At 53.8% G+C, this 17,897-nt stretch overlaps 1 protein-coding gene across 1 annotated transcript in view; it reads left to right on the forward strand.

The window, feature by feature from the left end:
* Positions 1–16,453, forward strand: part of ADGRG5 (adhesion G protein-coupled receptor G5) — a 29,815-nt gene extending 13,362 nt beyond the window's left edge. The window contains exons 5-13 of the mRNA XM_034788919.1: positions 4,471–4,602; positions 5,520–5,636; positions 7,030–7,072; positions 8,430–8,536; positions 10,038–10,159; positions 11,692–11,960; positions 12,750–12,849; positions 14,068–14,351; positions 14,772–16,453. Of these exons, the coding sequence (XP_034644810.1) occupies positions 4,471–4,602; positions 5,520–5,636; positions 7,030–7,072; positions 8,430–8,536; positions 10,038–10,159; positions 11,692–11,960; positions 12,750–12,849; positions 14,068–14,351; positions 14,772–14,857 (1,260 nt within the window). The 3' untranslated portion in view covers positions 14,858–16,453. The remainder of the gene's footprint in view (positions 1–4,470; positions 4,603–5,519; positions 5,637–7,029; positions 7,073–8,429; positions 8,537–10,037; positions 10,160–11,691; positions 11,961–12,749; positions 12,850–14,067; positions 14,352–14,771) is intronic.
* The last annotated feature ends 1,444 nt before the right edge of the window (positions 16,454–17,897 follow it).

The following is a 17,897-nucleotide window of genomic DNA, read 5'->3' on the forward strand; positions in this document are numbered from 1 at the left end:
CACAGAGCGATAGCACGAGCTTTCGTTTCCATAGGAGTCTGATCTCTATTTCCATTCCCCCATTTCTCTGTCTCCCCCGCTCCATCACACCTGCCTCTTCCTCTTTTTTGGCCGAGTGCCTAAAGTAAGATCTATAAAGGAGTAATTTCCAGAAGAGACCAGATTAGTTTGGTTCCTTCCGGCTTAGTTCCCTCCTTGCTCATCTGGCAGAGCTGCTGCCCACAAGAAACCCCATTTGCATCCTGGCTGAAGTAGAGTGAACACGTGAGGTGTGCCCAAACGCCAGGCCCAAGGCCCAAATGGGGCTTCATTGACAGCTGAAGTCTGACTCCAGTACGTCTGACCCAGCAGATATAAATAGAACAGGGGCAGGCTGGATGGATAGACAAGGTGAGGTGGGGTCCTGAAATCTGCCCTGCCCCACAGGGGATGGCTCAGAAGGGTCCTTAAACCTTATCATACCCTCCTTTTCTAAACCAAGGAGTCACATCCATTCCCAGCTGTGTCCAACCACATGCAGCACTGTTGGCTTGGATGGGTTTTCTTTTCTATGTTAAGCCCCTCCCACAGGCAAGACTATGGTAATTAGGGGCAGAGTTGGGACTCTGGCCAAGACTGAGCATTTACATTTAGGGAGCCCAACCTAAGTCTCCTTGAAGGGTCCCGAATTTCAGAAGGTGCTGAGCCCCTCCCCTCTGGAAACCAGGCTGCTTGGACACATCTCAAGAATCACAAGCCACTTGTGAAAAACTCTGGGCCTCTCAGGGGCATCATGTCAGAAAAATTCTGGTGGGGAGGACAAAGCTGTGTCAGTATATAGACTGGTCTTTGTGGTCATATTATCTCCTTCAACGTCTGCAGGTGGGCGGAAGCAGAGCACAGAAACCTATGAAAAGTTGGAGGGCGTGGGGGGGGAAAAAACCAATGTTGGGGCAGCAACTGCCCCTCTTGCCCATGTTTTTGCCCTGTACATGTCAGCCCTTGGCCCTGGGCTTTTTCCTCAGGCAGCCTGGAGGTGTCTCCCCCAGCCAGCCAGCCGAGCCAGCTGGAGATGAGAGCCGTGCACTCTCCCTTCCCACAACCCAAAGCTCCAGGCACCTGCCTTCCCAGCCCTGTCCGCTCTGGTGGGTCATTAGAACAGTCTCCAGTGGCCAGCCAGCGTCTCAGTCTCCATGTCCGCCCAGAGTGCTTTGTGCCTTGCTACGTAGGCCGGGAATGCGACGTGCTGACTCTTCCATCCAGGGAAGAACTTTTGCCAGAGGGCAGCAGGGACAAGGGAGAGATGTCAGCTTTATCTTCTTTGACTGAAAGCCATGCAATAGTGCAGCAGCGGGAACAGAAAATCATCCACATGGCCTCTAAACCACCTGGGGGACTTCCTCAGTGTTAGTCCCGGAACAGATCAGACCGCGGGTTTCCTGCATCTCTGCTCTAATAATATTTTGGGTTGAATTTCCTTCTCTTTTTAAAGTAACCTTTCTGCAGTGAAAGTGGGCGCTTACATTATCATCACGAGAAAGCGTGAAAGGGGATTGAACTGGGGACCTCCAGAGCTAGAAGCATGAGCCGCACTCCCAAGGGGGCTGTAACAGACTCAGAGTCATTGCGGATTGCACCCAGAGTGGGAACAAACACTCACAATTCCAGAGTTTTCACAAACACACATGGCCACACCTCCGCCAATCTGCAATCCTGACTGCCCCTAGAACCCACTGTGTCTGCACGTATATTGCATGTCCAAAGCCCACATGCAAATGTGCCATTCACTACACAAAGCAAAATACAGATTTTCAGTCTAAAATGATTTGTCTCACGTTAACTAAGGGACAACAAGACCAACGCCTCCAGGGCCCAGCTTCATCAAGGTATGAGTGCACCTGTAGAGGAGCGGACTCACCCCTGCAGCGCCTCCTGCTGGTTACTTCCGGGAATTAGCTCTTCCAGCATCTGGAGCACCCCCTGCAGGCTGGTGATCCGCCTGTCCTCTGGCCCCGATCCCTGCCAGGACCCCAGTGCCCTTTTACCTGGGGTGCTGCCCCCTGGCAGTAACCCCTCAGTCTTAGGGTCTCCCCTCCTCAGGGAACCCCCACCCACTAGTCTCACCTCAGTATAAGGCTACTGCCAGTCATCGTCTAGCCCCACTCCCTGGGGCAGACTGCAGTATCAGCCACTCATCACTGGCAAGGTTGGGTTTGGACCTGCTGCCTTGGCCTACCCCTGGGCTGCCCTCTGCAACCCCCAGTACCCCTTGGCCTTCTGCTAGGCCGCAGCCTGGGGCTTTCCAGGCTGGAGCTCCCCAGCTCCTCAGCCTCTCCCCAGCCCTGCTCCACTCAGGTACCCTGTCTCTAGCTTCCTGCAGCCAGGCCCTTCTCTCTCTAGAGGGAGACTACTCTGGGCCTCTGGCTCACAGCCTTTTTATACAGGCCAGCGGGGGCCTGATTGGGGCGTGGCCCAGCTGCAGCCGCTTCCCCAATCAGCCCAGCTTTTAGAGCTGCCGCCCTCTGCAGGGCTGCTTTTAACCCCTGCAGCTCTCTTTCAGGGCTGGTGTCAAGCCCTTCAGGGCAGGAGCGGGTGTCCACCCCGCTATAGCGCCTATTGAAATCCATGGACGTTAGAAGCCTAAATACCTTTGTGGAGCTGGGCCCAAGATTTTAGAGAAGGATGCTCCAATGGTTAGGGCACTGATTTAGGCTTCTTGGGTTCAAGACTCACTGTGCCACCTTGGGCAAGTCACAGTCTGTCGGTACCTCAGCTCCCCATTTGTGAACTGGGGATAAGAGCACTTCCCTACCACCTAGGCGTTGTGTGCGATGCTCAGATGCCAAAGGAATGGAGGCCGTATAAGTGATAGGGGATAGACAGGAGAGAGCTCAAAGCATGTATCTCTGCTGCAGCAGTTTTTGGGAGCAAACTGGCTGCTGAACTCTGCACCCAGGGGGTGTTCTCAGAGATTAAAAGTGCATGTGAGCGTGGCTTTGAAATGCTGGATCTATCAGGTTACAGACAAGGGTGGGTGAGGTAATACCTCAGGGCGTTTAGGGGTAGGAGTGTGCGTCCCACAGGGATCAAAATCCAGCATCAGGAAAGCATCATGCAAAGGTGCAAAAGGAATCAATTTTACCACCGTTCTACTATTAACAAAGGGTGATTTGGGGCACTTCAATGGCAGGGGCACAGCTTGAGACACCTTAGAAGGGTTTGATTTCCAGAGGGAGGAGCTCCAAAAGTTCTGAAATCCAGGTCCCTTTAAGGTCTCCAGCTGGGCCCCTAAAGATTGACGCATTCAGAATCACTAGTCACTTTTGAAGACCTTGGTACAGCCTAATTTAGGAACTGGCCTGACCCAAACCCTTTGATCCAACAGCACCCCTGCAAGGCGTGGCTCCACACTTAGCAAACTGGGCCTGACCTCTAAAGCAAATGGTAAGTCACGGACCCAAGAGAACCATTCAAATGTTTCTGTAAACGAAGGTCTGAATGAGGGAGCCTGTGGCTTCCGTCTGCCCTGTCACTTCTGCCATAAAGCGACCTAGAAAGTGGTGAGCCTCACTCACAATCCCAGTCACAATATTTGTTGCCACCATACAAAGTCCTAAACTTATTATTGAGCAATAGGACCCCCAGGGCTTCCAAATCCTCTTGCTCCAGCTTCTCAACCTTTCCTCTTTTTGACCCAGGTGGCAAGACAGAGATTCCCAGACACTATTTCACCCAAAACTCTGAGAAAAAGCTTCTACTAGTCATTTATACCACACCCGTCACCATGGTATTCTCATATCTGTCTTGCCGGAGCCCTGCCTCACAGACCTTACCTCTCTTCATTTCCCACTCTTCTGCTCATCTGATACTGGTCTCCTCGCTATACCTCCATGCAACCTCACCACCTTCTCCTCCGCCCCTCCTGCTGTGATTGTCAATCATCTATATTACCGTAGCATCCAAAAGCACCAGTTAGGATCAGGCCCCCATTGTGCTGGGCAGCATACAGACATAGATGAGGAGACATCGTGGAGAATGGGGATGTTTGTCGCCCTTCTAGTAGCTGGTCCATAAAAAAGGTTTAGGAATCAGCTACAGGGCTTCACTTAGTTCTTTACCTCAAGGGGTGGCAATTCATGCTTTTAGTGCAGAAAGTCCTGGGTTCAAACCACACTGTTGGCCCAGATGGGTTCAGGTACATGAATAAATCTCTCTCCCTCCAGCTACAAGCACATCTGACCCAAGCACTGCTTTTTTCATCCTTGCCTCATTTCACTTCTCCTTCCCTCCCTATCCTTTATATCACGCTGACACTGTGCTTCGCTCTTTCCAGCATGCTGGCACACAGGGTGTTTGAACGATGCTACAATTATTATTGAGTTGCATTGCAGCCCCCTGCGATCGCTCTTTCAGCACTTGCTTCTTCTCTTTAAATCATAACCTGACATTTGTCAGTTTGTGCTAGGGAATGTTTCTGTTTCAACCTCACAGTCCAAGCCCAGAAAGAATAAACGAACCCACCACTCCATGCGTTTCCCAGCTGCACTGGTGCCGAAATGGCGGCGTTCAGCGGCAGAAATGAAACTCATCTGCATTTATCTCAACACGCCTTGCCTGTTCCAGGTTAGACACTCTGAAGTTTTACCAGCGCGGGTGGGTTGGGGAAGCAGAGGAAAGACATTCGTTTGCATGTACGCAGCCCCTTTCTTTTGAAGAGCTGTCTAGACTAATGCATCAGACCATACGCATGGGGCCCTTCCCCAACACCGAGATGCAGATGATGCAGGGCAGCTGCTTAACAGCATGTGGCACCCCCGCTCATTTATGCCATATCCAATTGGAAGTGCAGGGGAATTTAGAGAGGGCAAGGGCCCCAGGTATATTGGAATTGTCCCAGGGGAACCCCAGGGGAACACCTCTCTTCTGGTAATTAAAGCCCCGGGAAGCTGTAAAGATGTGGTCAGCCCATGGTCAAGCAACAGCAAGACTTGTCTGGCCTTGCTCACCAATTGGCTGCTGCAGCCCCCTATGACCAATGCTAAGAAAATAGCTTCCACCGGCGTTTCAATGAGATGAGCAGGACGGTGTCTCTAGCCCATCCGTCTATCTAGCCGGATCCTTTCATTAACAACATATTACATGCAGGTGCCCACAACACCCACACATGCAGCGTAGAGGACTCTTACGTATACCATGGGAAGCAGCAATGCAAACTTCTCTGTGCGACCTCAGTAAGATGCGTCATAAAGGGACACCTCTTAGAGTGGAAGGGTAGTTTGGCCTCTCTGACCATTCCGTTCATGGCCTCCCCGAGGAAGTGGTTAAGCATCATGGTGTGGGAGGTTTGCAATGTGAGCACCTGCCTGCAAGGAACTGGATTGAGACCAACAAACTCATTGCACATAGGCCATCAGATTGCCCATGGATAGAAGCAGCGTTGGTCATCTGCAGATGAAAGGCTCCCGATACCAGTGACCTGCCCACTCCTGGTAATAGTCTTTATGGGTCTGCGCATTGTTTCTTCTGCTCTGGCTTTGCAGGACTGGAAGAATAGCTCCCTACTGAACAATGACATCTTAGGGGCCACCCTTGAAAACTACAGCGTCACCAACCTCACTGAGCCTGTGGAGATCCGGTTCTGGCATAACCAAACGCTGGTGAGCTGGTGATCATGGCCCACAAAGGCATTTAACAGCAGCTATCACTCTGGGCAAGGGAAGGCAAATAGCTCTCCAGGACACCGGAGCGGGGCGGTCAGTGTAGCTGAAGTCTCAGGAACAGCCAGGGCTCTTGAAACCCAATGGGAATTCAACCTGTTGCTTGAAGGGTGGATTTGGGCCAGTATCTCTCTGCCTCGGTGTGCAAAGAGGTGGGAGCGAGCGCATAAGGAGCTCCCCCTCCCTGAGCCCTGGCACCATTGACTGCCCGGGATCCCAAAGGGGAATGTAATTCCTGCTCCCTGCTAGCAGTGTGCTCAGATGCTAGGGGCCTGACAGGGAATGGCAGGCTAAGAGCAAGATCTCCCCTGCTCTGTACCACCCAGTAGAACTGGCCTGGCACGGAGGAGGAGTATGCCACTTTCTCGAAGGGGATGCAGCGGGCATGCGCATGTGTGCTCCCTGGGAGGAGTTCTACTGAGGCAGAAGCTGTATCAGAAAACAGAGTAGCTGCTCCAGGGATGGAGTGGGGCTTTTGAAATGCTTCTCTCCTCCTCTGACCTCCCCTGGAGCTACGGGAGAGAGGGGGGAGGTCCTGGCTCATTGCAACCAATAAGGAGTGTGGTGGTTGGTTGGTTTTTAACCACAAAGCCAGTGCAGTCCCACTGACTCCTGCCAACTCTTCTCTGTGAAGTATTGCGGAGACTCTGAGGGTCAGCCCGCGTGCAAGTTGTCTTTGTCCGGACTGGGGAGCAGGTGGGAATCTTTAGGTGGGAGAGACGTGCTCGCCAAGTGGGCACCACGCAATGTAACCCAACTGTGCAGACGTAGGAGGAAGCCATTGGCCCTTTGTGCTCTCGGGTATATTGGAGGCACGTCAGAGAGCAGCAATGAACTGATTACGGGGATTTAGAGGAAAAGATTGCGAAGCAGAATGGCCAAATGACGAAGGAGCTCTAAGTCAACTGCTTGAGAAGTATGTAGGGCCAGATCCTTACCTGGTGTAAATTTTCCTGCTGAAAATCTAGGTGTAAGCAGGGGGAAAGAAAGAAAAGAGCGTAGGGTACTCCAAAGGGGTATTATTACTCCAAGGGGGTATTATTGCTAACTCAGAGTAACGGGATAAAACTGATTAACTATCAAATATTTCCTCACTACACTGCGGAATAGTCTCCCAAGTGATGTAGTGGATTCCTGTGATGGGGCTTCATGTTAATAGTGGGCAGGAAAACGTGCTGGGAAATATGCGGTAGGGAACAACACTGCATAGGCAGGAGGGACCAGTCACAAGACTTTTCCCTAACGAGCCCAGGTTACGTACATTGCTTGGAACTAAGGGAGCACAGACACCTCACCATGTGCCTCATGTTTTCTCCCCCCGCCCCCCAACCAGGATAACTCAAGTGCGATCTGCGTCTTTTGGGAGGAAGGACCAGGTAATTATGACACTCACAGCATCACGCGGTACCCGGGCATGCATGCAAGGAACGAGGAAGAGGCAAAACAGAGATGGTGGGAGTCATTCAATGGAGAGCGCATTGCCTTAGACACCAGGGGGACCTAAGGACCAAACATGCAGCTGCAATTTACCAGACAGACTCTGAGGTTTCATGCTATGACTGTCCCTGTCTGCTGCCAGACTATACTCACCCCAGCCACCTTGCCAGGAGAACTTGGGAACCCTGACCTCCCTTGGCTCCCAGCGACAAGCATCCTCCTGTCATCCCAGAGCTGCTTACGGAGCGCCCCCCTCTGTGCACAGAGCCTTGCCGAGCGTAGGGCTATATAGAGACCCACACTGGCACCTACTGGAGGACTAAACCCCACACCCCTCAGGGGTTTCCTGAGTGAGTGCCATTGTCACGCACAAAGCGGGTGGAGAGCGGGCCCAGGTCAGCCAGAGCCACCTGCAAACAGCCACGCAGGGCACAGGCACTTCCCAGAGGCTTGTAAAAGCAATTCCCATTTTTATGCCCTTCTTCCAAGGAAGGAGTCATATAGAGACCCAGGGCCATAGAATTTGAGGCCAGAAGGGACCCCCAGATCCTCTAGGCTGGCCTCATGGATCATCGGCCACTAAAAACACAACCAAGCACCAAACCACCACCCGTAGAGCGGAACGTTACAGCCCTCAGAGACTGAACAACTGTGTGCCACAGGCAGAGAACAGGGACTCAGGTTCCCCCGGTGCCCGGGGCCCCTGGGAATTAAGTGAGATGCACCCAGATAAACCTGGCAAGTGACCTGCCCCCCACGCTGCAGAAGGCAGCAAAAACACTGCTCCAAGGTCCTTGCCCCTGAGAACTGGAGGCTCCCTGCTCTTAGAGAGCCTGTAGGTGCCCAGGGCTGGATCTTAGGGGTTGCAGAGGAGGGTGCAGGGAGGGGGACATTTTGTCCTGCTAGCTTTATTCCTTCCCTCCACTATATGCCTGAGAACAGCTCTCCAGGGTTCGGCACCAACCCACATGAGCCCTAGTGCTGTGTAGCCTTGAATCACAGGTAGCCCAAACCCAACTCCGATCCCAATGCTGGCCCAGGTCTAGCGTCAACACCCCCATGTCGCAGTAGCACTCCCCGAGATCACCCCTTGCCCCACACTCTGATTGTTTTTGCGGTTGGAGACAGGGGGTAACATTTTCAAAAGTACCGAAGCCCCCCTGAAAATCAATGGGCCTTGGGCTCCTAAGTGAGTTGGTGCTTTGGACAATGTTGCCTATGGGTTTTTCTGAGGCTCAGCCTCACTGCTCTGTGGCCGTGGGCTGTTTTCCTTAAGGCCGTTTCTCCCTCTTGCAGAAAACGGCAGTCTGGGGAACTGGAACAGCGCTGGCTGTGACACCCACCACCAAAAAGGCGTAGTGCTGTGCCAGTGTAACCACCTCACCTACTTTGCCGTGCTGCTGGTAGGAAGGCTGTTTCTCCCCCACTGTTCTTGCTCTGTTTGGGGGTGTATGAGGTCCCCCCCCACCAGCCATCAGACACAGTCTTTGCTCCCTCTCAGTCCCTGTCTCTCAGGTGCTCTAGATCAGTGGTTTTCAAACTTTTTTTCTGGCAACCCAGTTGAAGAAAACTGTTGATGCCCGCGACCCAACAGAGCTGGGGATGAGGGGTTTGAGGTGTGGGAGGGGCTCAGGGCTGGGGCAGAGGGTTGGGGTGCGGGGCTCAGGTCTGCGGGGTGGGGGTGGGAATGAGGGGTTCAAGATGTGGGAGAAGCTCTGGGCTGGAGCAGGAGGTTGGGTTGTTCGAGGGGGTCAGGGCTCTGGGCTGGGGGTGCAGGCTCTGGGCTAGGGCTGGGGATGAAAGGTTTGGGGTGCAGGAAGGGGCTGTGGGTTGGGGGGGCTCGGGGCTGGGGCAGGGGATTGGGGCGCGGAGGTGGGGCTTATCTCAGGCAGCTCCCAGTCAGCGGTGCAGTGGGGGTGCTAAGGCAGGCTTCCTGCCTGTCCTGGCAGTGTGGACCATGCTGTTCCCTGGAAGCGGCCAGCAGCAGGTTCGGCTCCTAGGCGGAGGTACACAAACGGCTCTGCACAGCTCTTGCCTGCAGGCACCTCCCCCCAGCTTGGTTCCCGGCCAATGAGATTGCGAGGCCGGTGCTCGGAGCAGCGGCAGTGCGCGGTGCCCCGGAGCTCCCCCGCCTAGGATCCGAACCTGCTGCTGGCTGCTTCTGGGGCGCAGCGCGGTGTCAGAACAGGGACTAGCCACCGCCGATGGGACTTCTAACAGTCCGGCTGGCAGTGCTGACCAGAGCCACCGCGACCCAGTGCCTTCCATTGGGTCGCGACCCACGGTTTGAACCCACTGCTCTAAAGCACTCATCCCTCTCCCAGGGCTGTTTCCTGTTTGCCTTCTCCCTGACTCATTCCCCGCCAGCCGCTCTCAGTGCTCTGAGCGGCTCATTTCCCCGCAGCTGGGCTCCACCACGAGGCCCTGCTTCCATTTCCCTTTCCTCTTTCACACCCGCCCTGCAGGGGCTGAGAGACGTGCAGCACCATCCTCTGGGGCCGCCTCGCCCCAGCACCTGTTACACTGTGGGGGATGGATGCACATGCGTGCACCCCCACAAGGGTTACACTAGGACACACTCTGCCCCGCCCCCCGCTCTGGAGGGAACCTCTTGGACCTGCTGACCAACCCGTCTCACGGGGTCAGGATAGGGGGTCGAGCTTTGAGGCGGTTCCCTCGTCCCCCTCAGAGCTCTGGAAGGGGGGAGGAGATAGGACAGAGGCCAGTGACATCCAGCAGCCTCAGGGACGGGTGCCAAGCTGGGGGGGTGGAACAGGCTCCAGGCCTGAAGAATCTGGAGGGGGTTGAGGGGAGAATGAAAGGCCAGGGCAGCCGTGAAGGCTGAGTACCAGTGCCAAAGGGCTGCATTTATTCCTCACCCCTTCCCCTCCTCATCCCATGCAGAAAATCTCCTCAGCGCCCATAGACAAGGCCATCCTGACTCCTCTCACCTACATCTCCATGGTGGGCTGCAGTATCTCAGCGGCTGCCTCGCTCCTCACCATCCTCCACTACCTCGCCTCCAGGTAACCCCATTGCTGTGCTGAGCGGCTCCCGCCCAGGGTGCCTGGCCGAGCTGAGTCAACAGGGGCTCCCTCAAGAGAGATGCTAAACCAAATTCATCCCAATGGGGACTCCCTACTGAGGCCCCTGGGGTTACACCCGGGGCTAGTTTGGCCCTTTTTGGAGAGTTACACTTGCCATTCCCACCCCCAAGACGTCACGTACCTACTTGAATTTCTGCACCGTTCTCCCATCTGCTCCTGGAGGGATCCAGTTATCCCTGGCCACATCCCTTGCCGCAGAGACGAGACAGGGGCCAGAGCAGCAGCAGGTGTCAGGCAGCCGAGCTCCATTGTAATCTTTGGAACATGCCAGCCCACAGCAACGGAGGATCTGACCCAGAGCTTGGCTGTCATGAATTCTTCACCGAGGCTGCTGGACACAGACAGATCTTGTGGTTTTCTGGCTTTTTAGCTCCCAGCCTCACTCAGGCCTTGTCTACACTAGAAAGGGGTTGCTGGTATGCCAGCCAACCTTCCTAGGGCAGGCTCGGCCAGGGCCGGCTTAACTCTCCTGTGGGCCTGAGGCTATTAGATTTTGTGGGGCCCCTGTATACAAGTCTTTTTCCTGGGAGGGAGTTTGGTGCAGGAGGGGGCTGGGGCAGGGGGTTGGGGTGCAGGAGGGGGATTCTGACCTGGGGCAGGGGGTTGGAGTGGAGGAGGGGATGCGGGGTCTGGGAGAGAGTTTGGTGCAGGAGGGAGCTCCGGGCTGGGGCAGAGTGTTGGGGTGCAGAAGGGGGTGCGAGGTGTAGGCTCTGGCTGGGAGGCGCTTCCACAGGTGGCTCCCAGCCGGGAGTGCAGCAGGGCTCAGGCAGGCTGCCTGCCCGGTTCCCGGCCAATGGGAACTGCGGGGACGGTGCTGGGGGCAGGGGCAGCGCGCGGAGCTGCCTCCTGCCCCTCCAGGGGCTGCAGAGACCTGCCAGCAGCCAGCCGCTTCTGGGAGCGACGTGGGGCCAGGGCAGGCCACCTGAGTGCCCCAGAGATCGCTGCCTGTGATTGATTTTTCTGGGAGCCCCCTTGAGCCAGGGCCCCGGGCTGCAGCCCCTAAAGCCCCTGCCTTAATCCAGTCATGGGTTTGGCTATAATGCAACTGGTATCGCTCATCCCTGCTGCCCGACGCACTTTGAACGTTATCTACACTAGGGGTTTGGCCTGTAAAGAAACGGAATAAAAGTCACACCCCTAACAGACATTGCTAGAGTCACCAGTGGTTCTAACACAGTGTGCACTGCCTGTGTATCGCCACGTGGTCTATGGACTCAGCCCCCAAGGAAGGGACAGGACATTTCCACACCCACCCCAACGTGGGCCCTATCGAGATATGAGACAGCTCTGGCGTTCTCCTGCAGCACACGCTGACTGGAGGGGATGTCCCAGGTGGAGGGGCTGGGGTGGGGGGCAGGAGTGGATTGCGTTGCCTGCTTTGCACCCCCTCCCGTTCCCCCTTTCGAGGGCAGTCAGAAGGAACTGAGTTCTATTTGCGGTGTTCATTTTAGGAAAAAGAGCAGAGATTATACAGCCAAAATCCACATGAACCTGCTGGGTGCCCTCTTCTTGCTGAATGTCTTCTTCCTGCTCAGTGGGCCCCTGGCATCGGTTCACTCCACGTGGCTCTGCAGAGGCACTGCCGCCTTCCTCCAATACTCCCTGCTCTGCTGCTTGACCTGGATGGCCATCGAGGGCTTCCATCTCTACCTGCTCTTGATCAAAGTCTACAACGTGTACATCAGGAGATATGTCCTCAAACTGTGCGCCGTTGGCTGGGGTAAGAGCAGGTTCTCTACCCAGACAGATGCCTCCCTCACAACCCACGAGGAGCTCCGTCCCTCCTGCCAAAACCACAGCCCTTCCGCTGCACTCTCTGCAGTGTCACCAGATTCCAGTGAGAGATGTCGCCACATTTCAATCACTCAAGATCTGTGGGGCGGTCAGAGCCAGGCATTGGCCTGTGGGAGGGAGGCTGTCCACTGCTGATCAAAGTGCTCCTTTAGCTGTATTCTGAGAGCCAGAGGACCTCGGCTCTAGAATTAGATAGTAATTGTCTGTTTGCAATGCATTAGCTTGTTGCATAGTAAAGAAGTAAGGGCTGGTTGCAGAGTTTATATCCAGATTTGGTTTCCAATCCTTCTCCAAATGCTCAGGGGTTTTGATGGGGCCCACCTCTCATGTCTACATTTCCCATTGCGAGACAGAGGTGTGGGGGAGGGAATCTACAGTGCCCTACCAACATCTAATATAAGCCAGCCTGGTTTACCTGGAGTGTGCTGGGACAGCAGAAACTTTTTTGAGGGACATAACTGCATCTTGCTCACACAGCCACGACCTGCCTTTGTGTTTCTGCTCTCTAAAATGGCCCCATATTCCATCACCACTTCTCCCATCTGCCTTACTGGATTTTTCCTTCCTCCAATATACTTCTCTTCCTACCTATGTCCAAGGACCAACTCCTTTGAATGCTACCCAGTTTCCTATCCTCCAATTACTTAGGTCCTTCTTATGTATTCCCATCATGTTCAATCATAGCTTAGTTGGTGTGTATCTCCCGCCCCCACAGGACTGCCAGCCTTAGCTGTGGTTAGCATTCTCATCTTCAAGGAAGAGACATACGGGCTGCACATAATTGAGACCGACACGGGCTACGACAATGCAACTATGTAAGTGTTAGACATGGGTTTGCTGGTCCACACACAATCACGTTGGTTGAGGCTGGGTTCCCAGTGGTACAGTAGGTCTCCTAATCATTAAAAGCTTCTGTGCTCCCCAGTCCCTCCTGGGTCTTTTCCACGTGGTCCTATCTTCTGCAGAATGCAGGATAAAAAATGTGGTTCTATTCTCCTAAGCCTTGTATCCTACCTCCAAGCAATGTGCCATCCATGGAGCGCTCTAATCAGATCCATGGGCAATGAAGATTAAAGCTCTGGCTAGGCTACAGAGCTTACGGAGGTGCAGAAGCTCTTCTGCCAACATAGCACTGTCCACACCCGTATTTAGGTCATTATAAGTTACATCACTCAGGGGTGGCTTAGTCACACCCCTCAGTAACTTATACCGACGTACGCTGTCGCGTGTACATAGCCTAAGTCCAACTCTCCAAAACATGGCGACTTTCCCGGGTGCCTGATGCTGGTTTAGAACAATTGCGCCATTTACCCAGCATTGTCCTCTTTCGGCCTGTCCTAGGATTGTGGGATGGCTTGAAAACTACAGTGCCATTCACACATCACTAGACCATTTCTGGTGGATGGTGCTGTCCTCTACTCGGAGTATGGTGCTGTCCTCTGCCCAAGACATGCTCCGACTCCCCAGAGGCAGTGCAATTTTGCAAGTATGTTGCCCTTCCCAAAGAACAGGGCAGGTCTCCAAAGCCTGGTTCCAGCCCAGAACCACGGTGCCATTTCCCCACAGATGGTGCTGCTCCCTTTGCATTGGCGCTGAAATCCCATCTCAGCTATGGCGCGATAGGCTTCCCCCAACACAACAGCCTTCCCATGCACTGCTGTGGTCCCCCCTTTCCAAGGCGTGCAGGCATTTACTAAGACAAATTAGAGCCTGAACTCACCAGCAACACTAAGCAGCCCAAAGAGCCTTTCCACCCCGTCCGAGACAGATGTCCCTTCTGTCCTCCTCATCGGGAATCCCGTTTGCTGGCACACAAAGTAGCTGGCTCCCCAGCAGCCTTGCACGGATGTCTGCTACCCTATCTGGGCTCTGACCACAAGGCCTGGATCCCCGGGGCCCTGCTGGAATGGTGTAATTCTCATGGCATGGTGCCATTCCCAAAGCAAGACATCCCTCCCCAGCCACGGGGCCAATCCCCACAGTGTGGCATCATCGTCATTAGCATACGAGAGTCTCCTCCTCTTCTCCCATAGGTGTTGGATCACAGACAAGGCCCAGGATGTTCATTACATCCTCAACGTGGGCTACGCTGGTATCACCATACTCTTCAACATGGTCATCTTAGTCACCGTCATGAGGATGCTGAGGAAACTGAGATCCAACATGAACAGTCAGAAAGAACGAGTGAAGAAGGATCTGGTGACAGTGCTGGGACTGACGTGCCTGCTAGGAACGACCTGGGCACTGGCCTTCCTCGGTTTCGGTGTCTTCTTGATTCCTCAGCTCATCCTCTTCACTATCATCAACTCCCTCCTGGGTCAGTGAGGCTGCAGGGCCCAGTGCTCAGGCAGTGGGATGAATGGGATGGAACCAGAAGTAGCTTAAGACCTGAAGCAAAGCCCCGTCAAGGGGGATTCTGCAGAAGGAGGCGCAGGGCTGGATTAGCTCCAGGGTTCTATTACCTCTGATTTAGGAGCAGCAGAGTCCCCTCGAGGTTTCTGCTAGCTCCTGGTCATTGCTGTTATAAGTAGCACGGTTCTCAGCCACCACCTGGTCAGTGCACTTCTGCTGCTGCTGCCCCTGCCTCTGAAGCCAGGAGTGGGGAGGGGAAAGGACATGGAGGTTTCTGTGAGGTCAGAAGTCAGAGGGCCCTGCTGCTATGTTACTCACTTATTGACATGGGCACCATGGAGCAACCCTAGTGACCGAAGGCTTACAATGTGCTTTCCACCTGCAGGGTTCTTCATCTGCCTCTGGTACTGCACCATCCGCCGCCAGCCGGATCCCAGCTCCTCCACCGGGAGTTCTCAGATGACAAAATAACCGGGCCAGGCAGCTGGACTGTGCTCCCAAAGGGGCACAGCTCATCCCCCAGAAGCAGATTCACTTGCTGGAACTGGCCTGCCCCAGTTACCCCAGGCAGGTCTGCGCTTCTGATGGGGGATTTAGCAAGGGAAGAGACACACTCCTCAGTGCCTTCACACACGCGGCCGCAAACAGCGCGACAATGAGCCTTCCAAGCAGCTTATGCAGAGTTTGTCGAGTAGGTGAACAGGACCTGGGCAAGACTGAGGGGTAACAGAACAGCCCCTCTCACAGCACAGGGAACTGCTGTTCCCTAGGAGGCTAGAGGCAGACAATGCTTGGGGCGTTGATTCCCCCTCCATTGCACCTGGTGTCTTTATTTACACCTGCGCACGGTGAGTGCAGAGAAGGTGCACATCGCTACCAAACCAGACCTCCCCACCCACTCACACCAGGGGGCAAACTGGCGTGCAGTTACTTCACACACACCACGAGGGGCAAAACAAGGAGAATCAGAGCCTATATGCCTGTCCCCCTCCTCCCCGCCCCAGGAAGCTATAAACACCCTGGTTTGTTACATTTCCTTTTGAACTCATGCGATGATTCTCCCGTCCCGGTCACTTCACCATGGAGAGAGATTCTATAACTGCCCTGGCGCTGGCCCCTACCAGTCAAGCTAAATGAGAGGATCTGTTAGCAGTACGGGGCTAATGACATACATCGGAGCAGTTCTGATTCCATTCAGTAGAGGGCAGTGGTGTATGCAGGTTCGTGCACACACCGACCTGCACACCCCAACACCAACCCATTACGAACAAATCAGATGTACCCAAACAACCTGAGTTTTGAGGAGGTTGAAACCCAAATCCTAACCCTGCTGCTCAAGCCCATCTCTGATTTAAAGAGGACAGGTGAACAACAGGGGAAGGAGATGGAAGGAAACTGCAGAAACGAAGGAACTAGAAATTGGAGAGGAGGAATTACAGAGCAGGGCAGTAAAGAAACAGACATGGTGAAACAGGGAGTGTAGGGAAAGGAAGTAATAGCAAAGGGGCTGTGAATTCCTGGATGCTGGAGACTGTATTGCGGGACATCAGCCACCACTAACTGGTCAGTGAAGAGATCTTGCCGCAAAGGTAGATGCTGCAGCTGAGTTCTCTCTCTCTCTCTCACACAGACAAGTCCACAACCTGGATGGACTAAACCTAGAACCAATGTGCTTTTGCTTTTTTAATGACTGTGTGGGGAGTTTATTGCTCTTTTGTACCCAACCAGAGGCTTCCATAAAACTGCTTTACAATGGGGCATCCACCCCACCCGCGCCACTGCCTGCTCTGGCCAAAGCCGATTCCCGGTGTTGGACTTTGCTGCATGCAAATGACTGGAGCCCTCCTGCTGGAGTAATAAAAACAAGCAATGACCCTAGTGGCTGCTCTTGAAGCCTGCCAGTCTGTTGTGCATTTGAAGCTGGGCTCATCAGTAACAGCGTTACTGTTACAAGTACAGAGCTACTAAAGCTGGTTGGAAAAAAATATATTCCTGCGGAAATTGGATGAAAATGGAAGAAATAATCATTTTCTTATAAATTTAAGTCTCCAATGACTGACTTGTATGTGGAGCAAGTGAGAACAGCCCCAGTGGTTTGGGACACCGGCTTGCTGGGGACAGGTGGGTCATGGGTCTCACTAGGTTTAATAGGCAAAGCCATTGAAAATGTGTGGTTTTTTTTTGGCAAAAATTCAAAAAGTGGAATACTTTGGTCAACCCCCCAAAATTTCCATTTGGATATGTTGCCAAAATGCCGTCTGGGAATCCTGGTGTGTCATGTACTCATTCCCATGACAGACTAGGGTTCTCCCTGAGGAGAGATGGGGGTGCATCCTGGGAGATGGAGTCCAGCTTGGGAGCCTGGTCCATAGAAGAGAAGGGGGGACATGAGGCAATTGAACTACAACTCCCATAAGGCACTATGGCAGCAAATCCAAACAGAAACGTTTTGGTTTTCAGTTGAAATATTTCAGTTTTCGGGCACTCAGTTTTTGACAGAAAATTGAAGTTTTCCATGGAAGGCAAACACTCTTTGTGAAAAACTTCTGTCAAAAACCAGTTCTGATGGGAAATTTTCAGCCAGCCCTAGCAGGGATGCAGTCCATATTGACCAGGGACTGCTCCAATATTTATAGCTATTTTAACACAACATCCACCATTTTCTGACTCTGTCTCTGCGGCATGCTCCTCTAGTTACAACTTCACTTCGAATTTTTATCCCTAAATGTCTTTGGCACCAACCTTGCCCATGGCAGTATGCTGCAAAGGGGAATCCCGTTAAGGCCTTCCCAGCCAGAAGGATGCTAGTGAAGTCTTCCAGTCTCTGTCAGGGACCTGGAGTAGAAGATGAAGACAAGCTATAGAGAGAACTTCCCAGGTTTTATAGGCTCATAATTCACCTACTAGATGTCACTCGCAGTTCAAATGAAAGACGTCTCCAATAACAAACTTGTACCTCTGCGGCAAGAGAGAGCAGCCCCGGGGGGCTGGGACAACTCCTTGCTGGGGGGCGGATGGGTTGCAGGAGGGCTTGCTGGGTTAACAAACAACGCCAGCTGCCTCAGGGGAGTTCAGAGAGACCAGGGCAGAAAGTGAAGACCGCAAAGGGAAGTGAGAGCCACGACTGGGCTAGGGGCCTACTTCTCAGGTGGCACAAAGCAGCTGGCAACCCTGAGCTCAGACCCTCTCAGGATTCCCCCTGGGCAAGGGAGAGCTCCAGGGAGCTAACCCGTCCCTTTCCCAGCCCCCAGCAGAGGGGGCACTTCTGGGGAGAAGGCATGGCCGGAGCAGCCTTACTCTCAGCTGTCAGAACAGCCCCTTGGGTCTGGGGGGCTGCTCTACCTTGTGCCAGAGGGCTAGAGCCAAACTGCAAAATCACCTGGATCGCCCTTCCCAGATCCGTGCGGAGTCCCAGAGAGTCTGGGACCAAGCGCAGGAAGAGAGACTCTTCTCCCCAGGAAACACTGGAGACCTGCCATGCCAAGAGACGGGGAGACAGAAGCAGCCACAC

Source organism: Trachemys scripta, chromosome 13, assembly GCF_013100865.1.
Source record: "Trachemys scripta elegans isolate TJP31775 chromosome 13, CAS_Tse_1.0, whole genome shotgun sequence".
Taxonomy (NCBI): Eukaryota; Metazoa; Chordata; order Testudines; family Emydidae; genus Trachemys; species Trachemys scripta.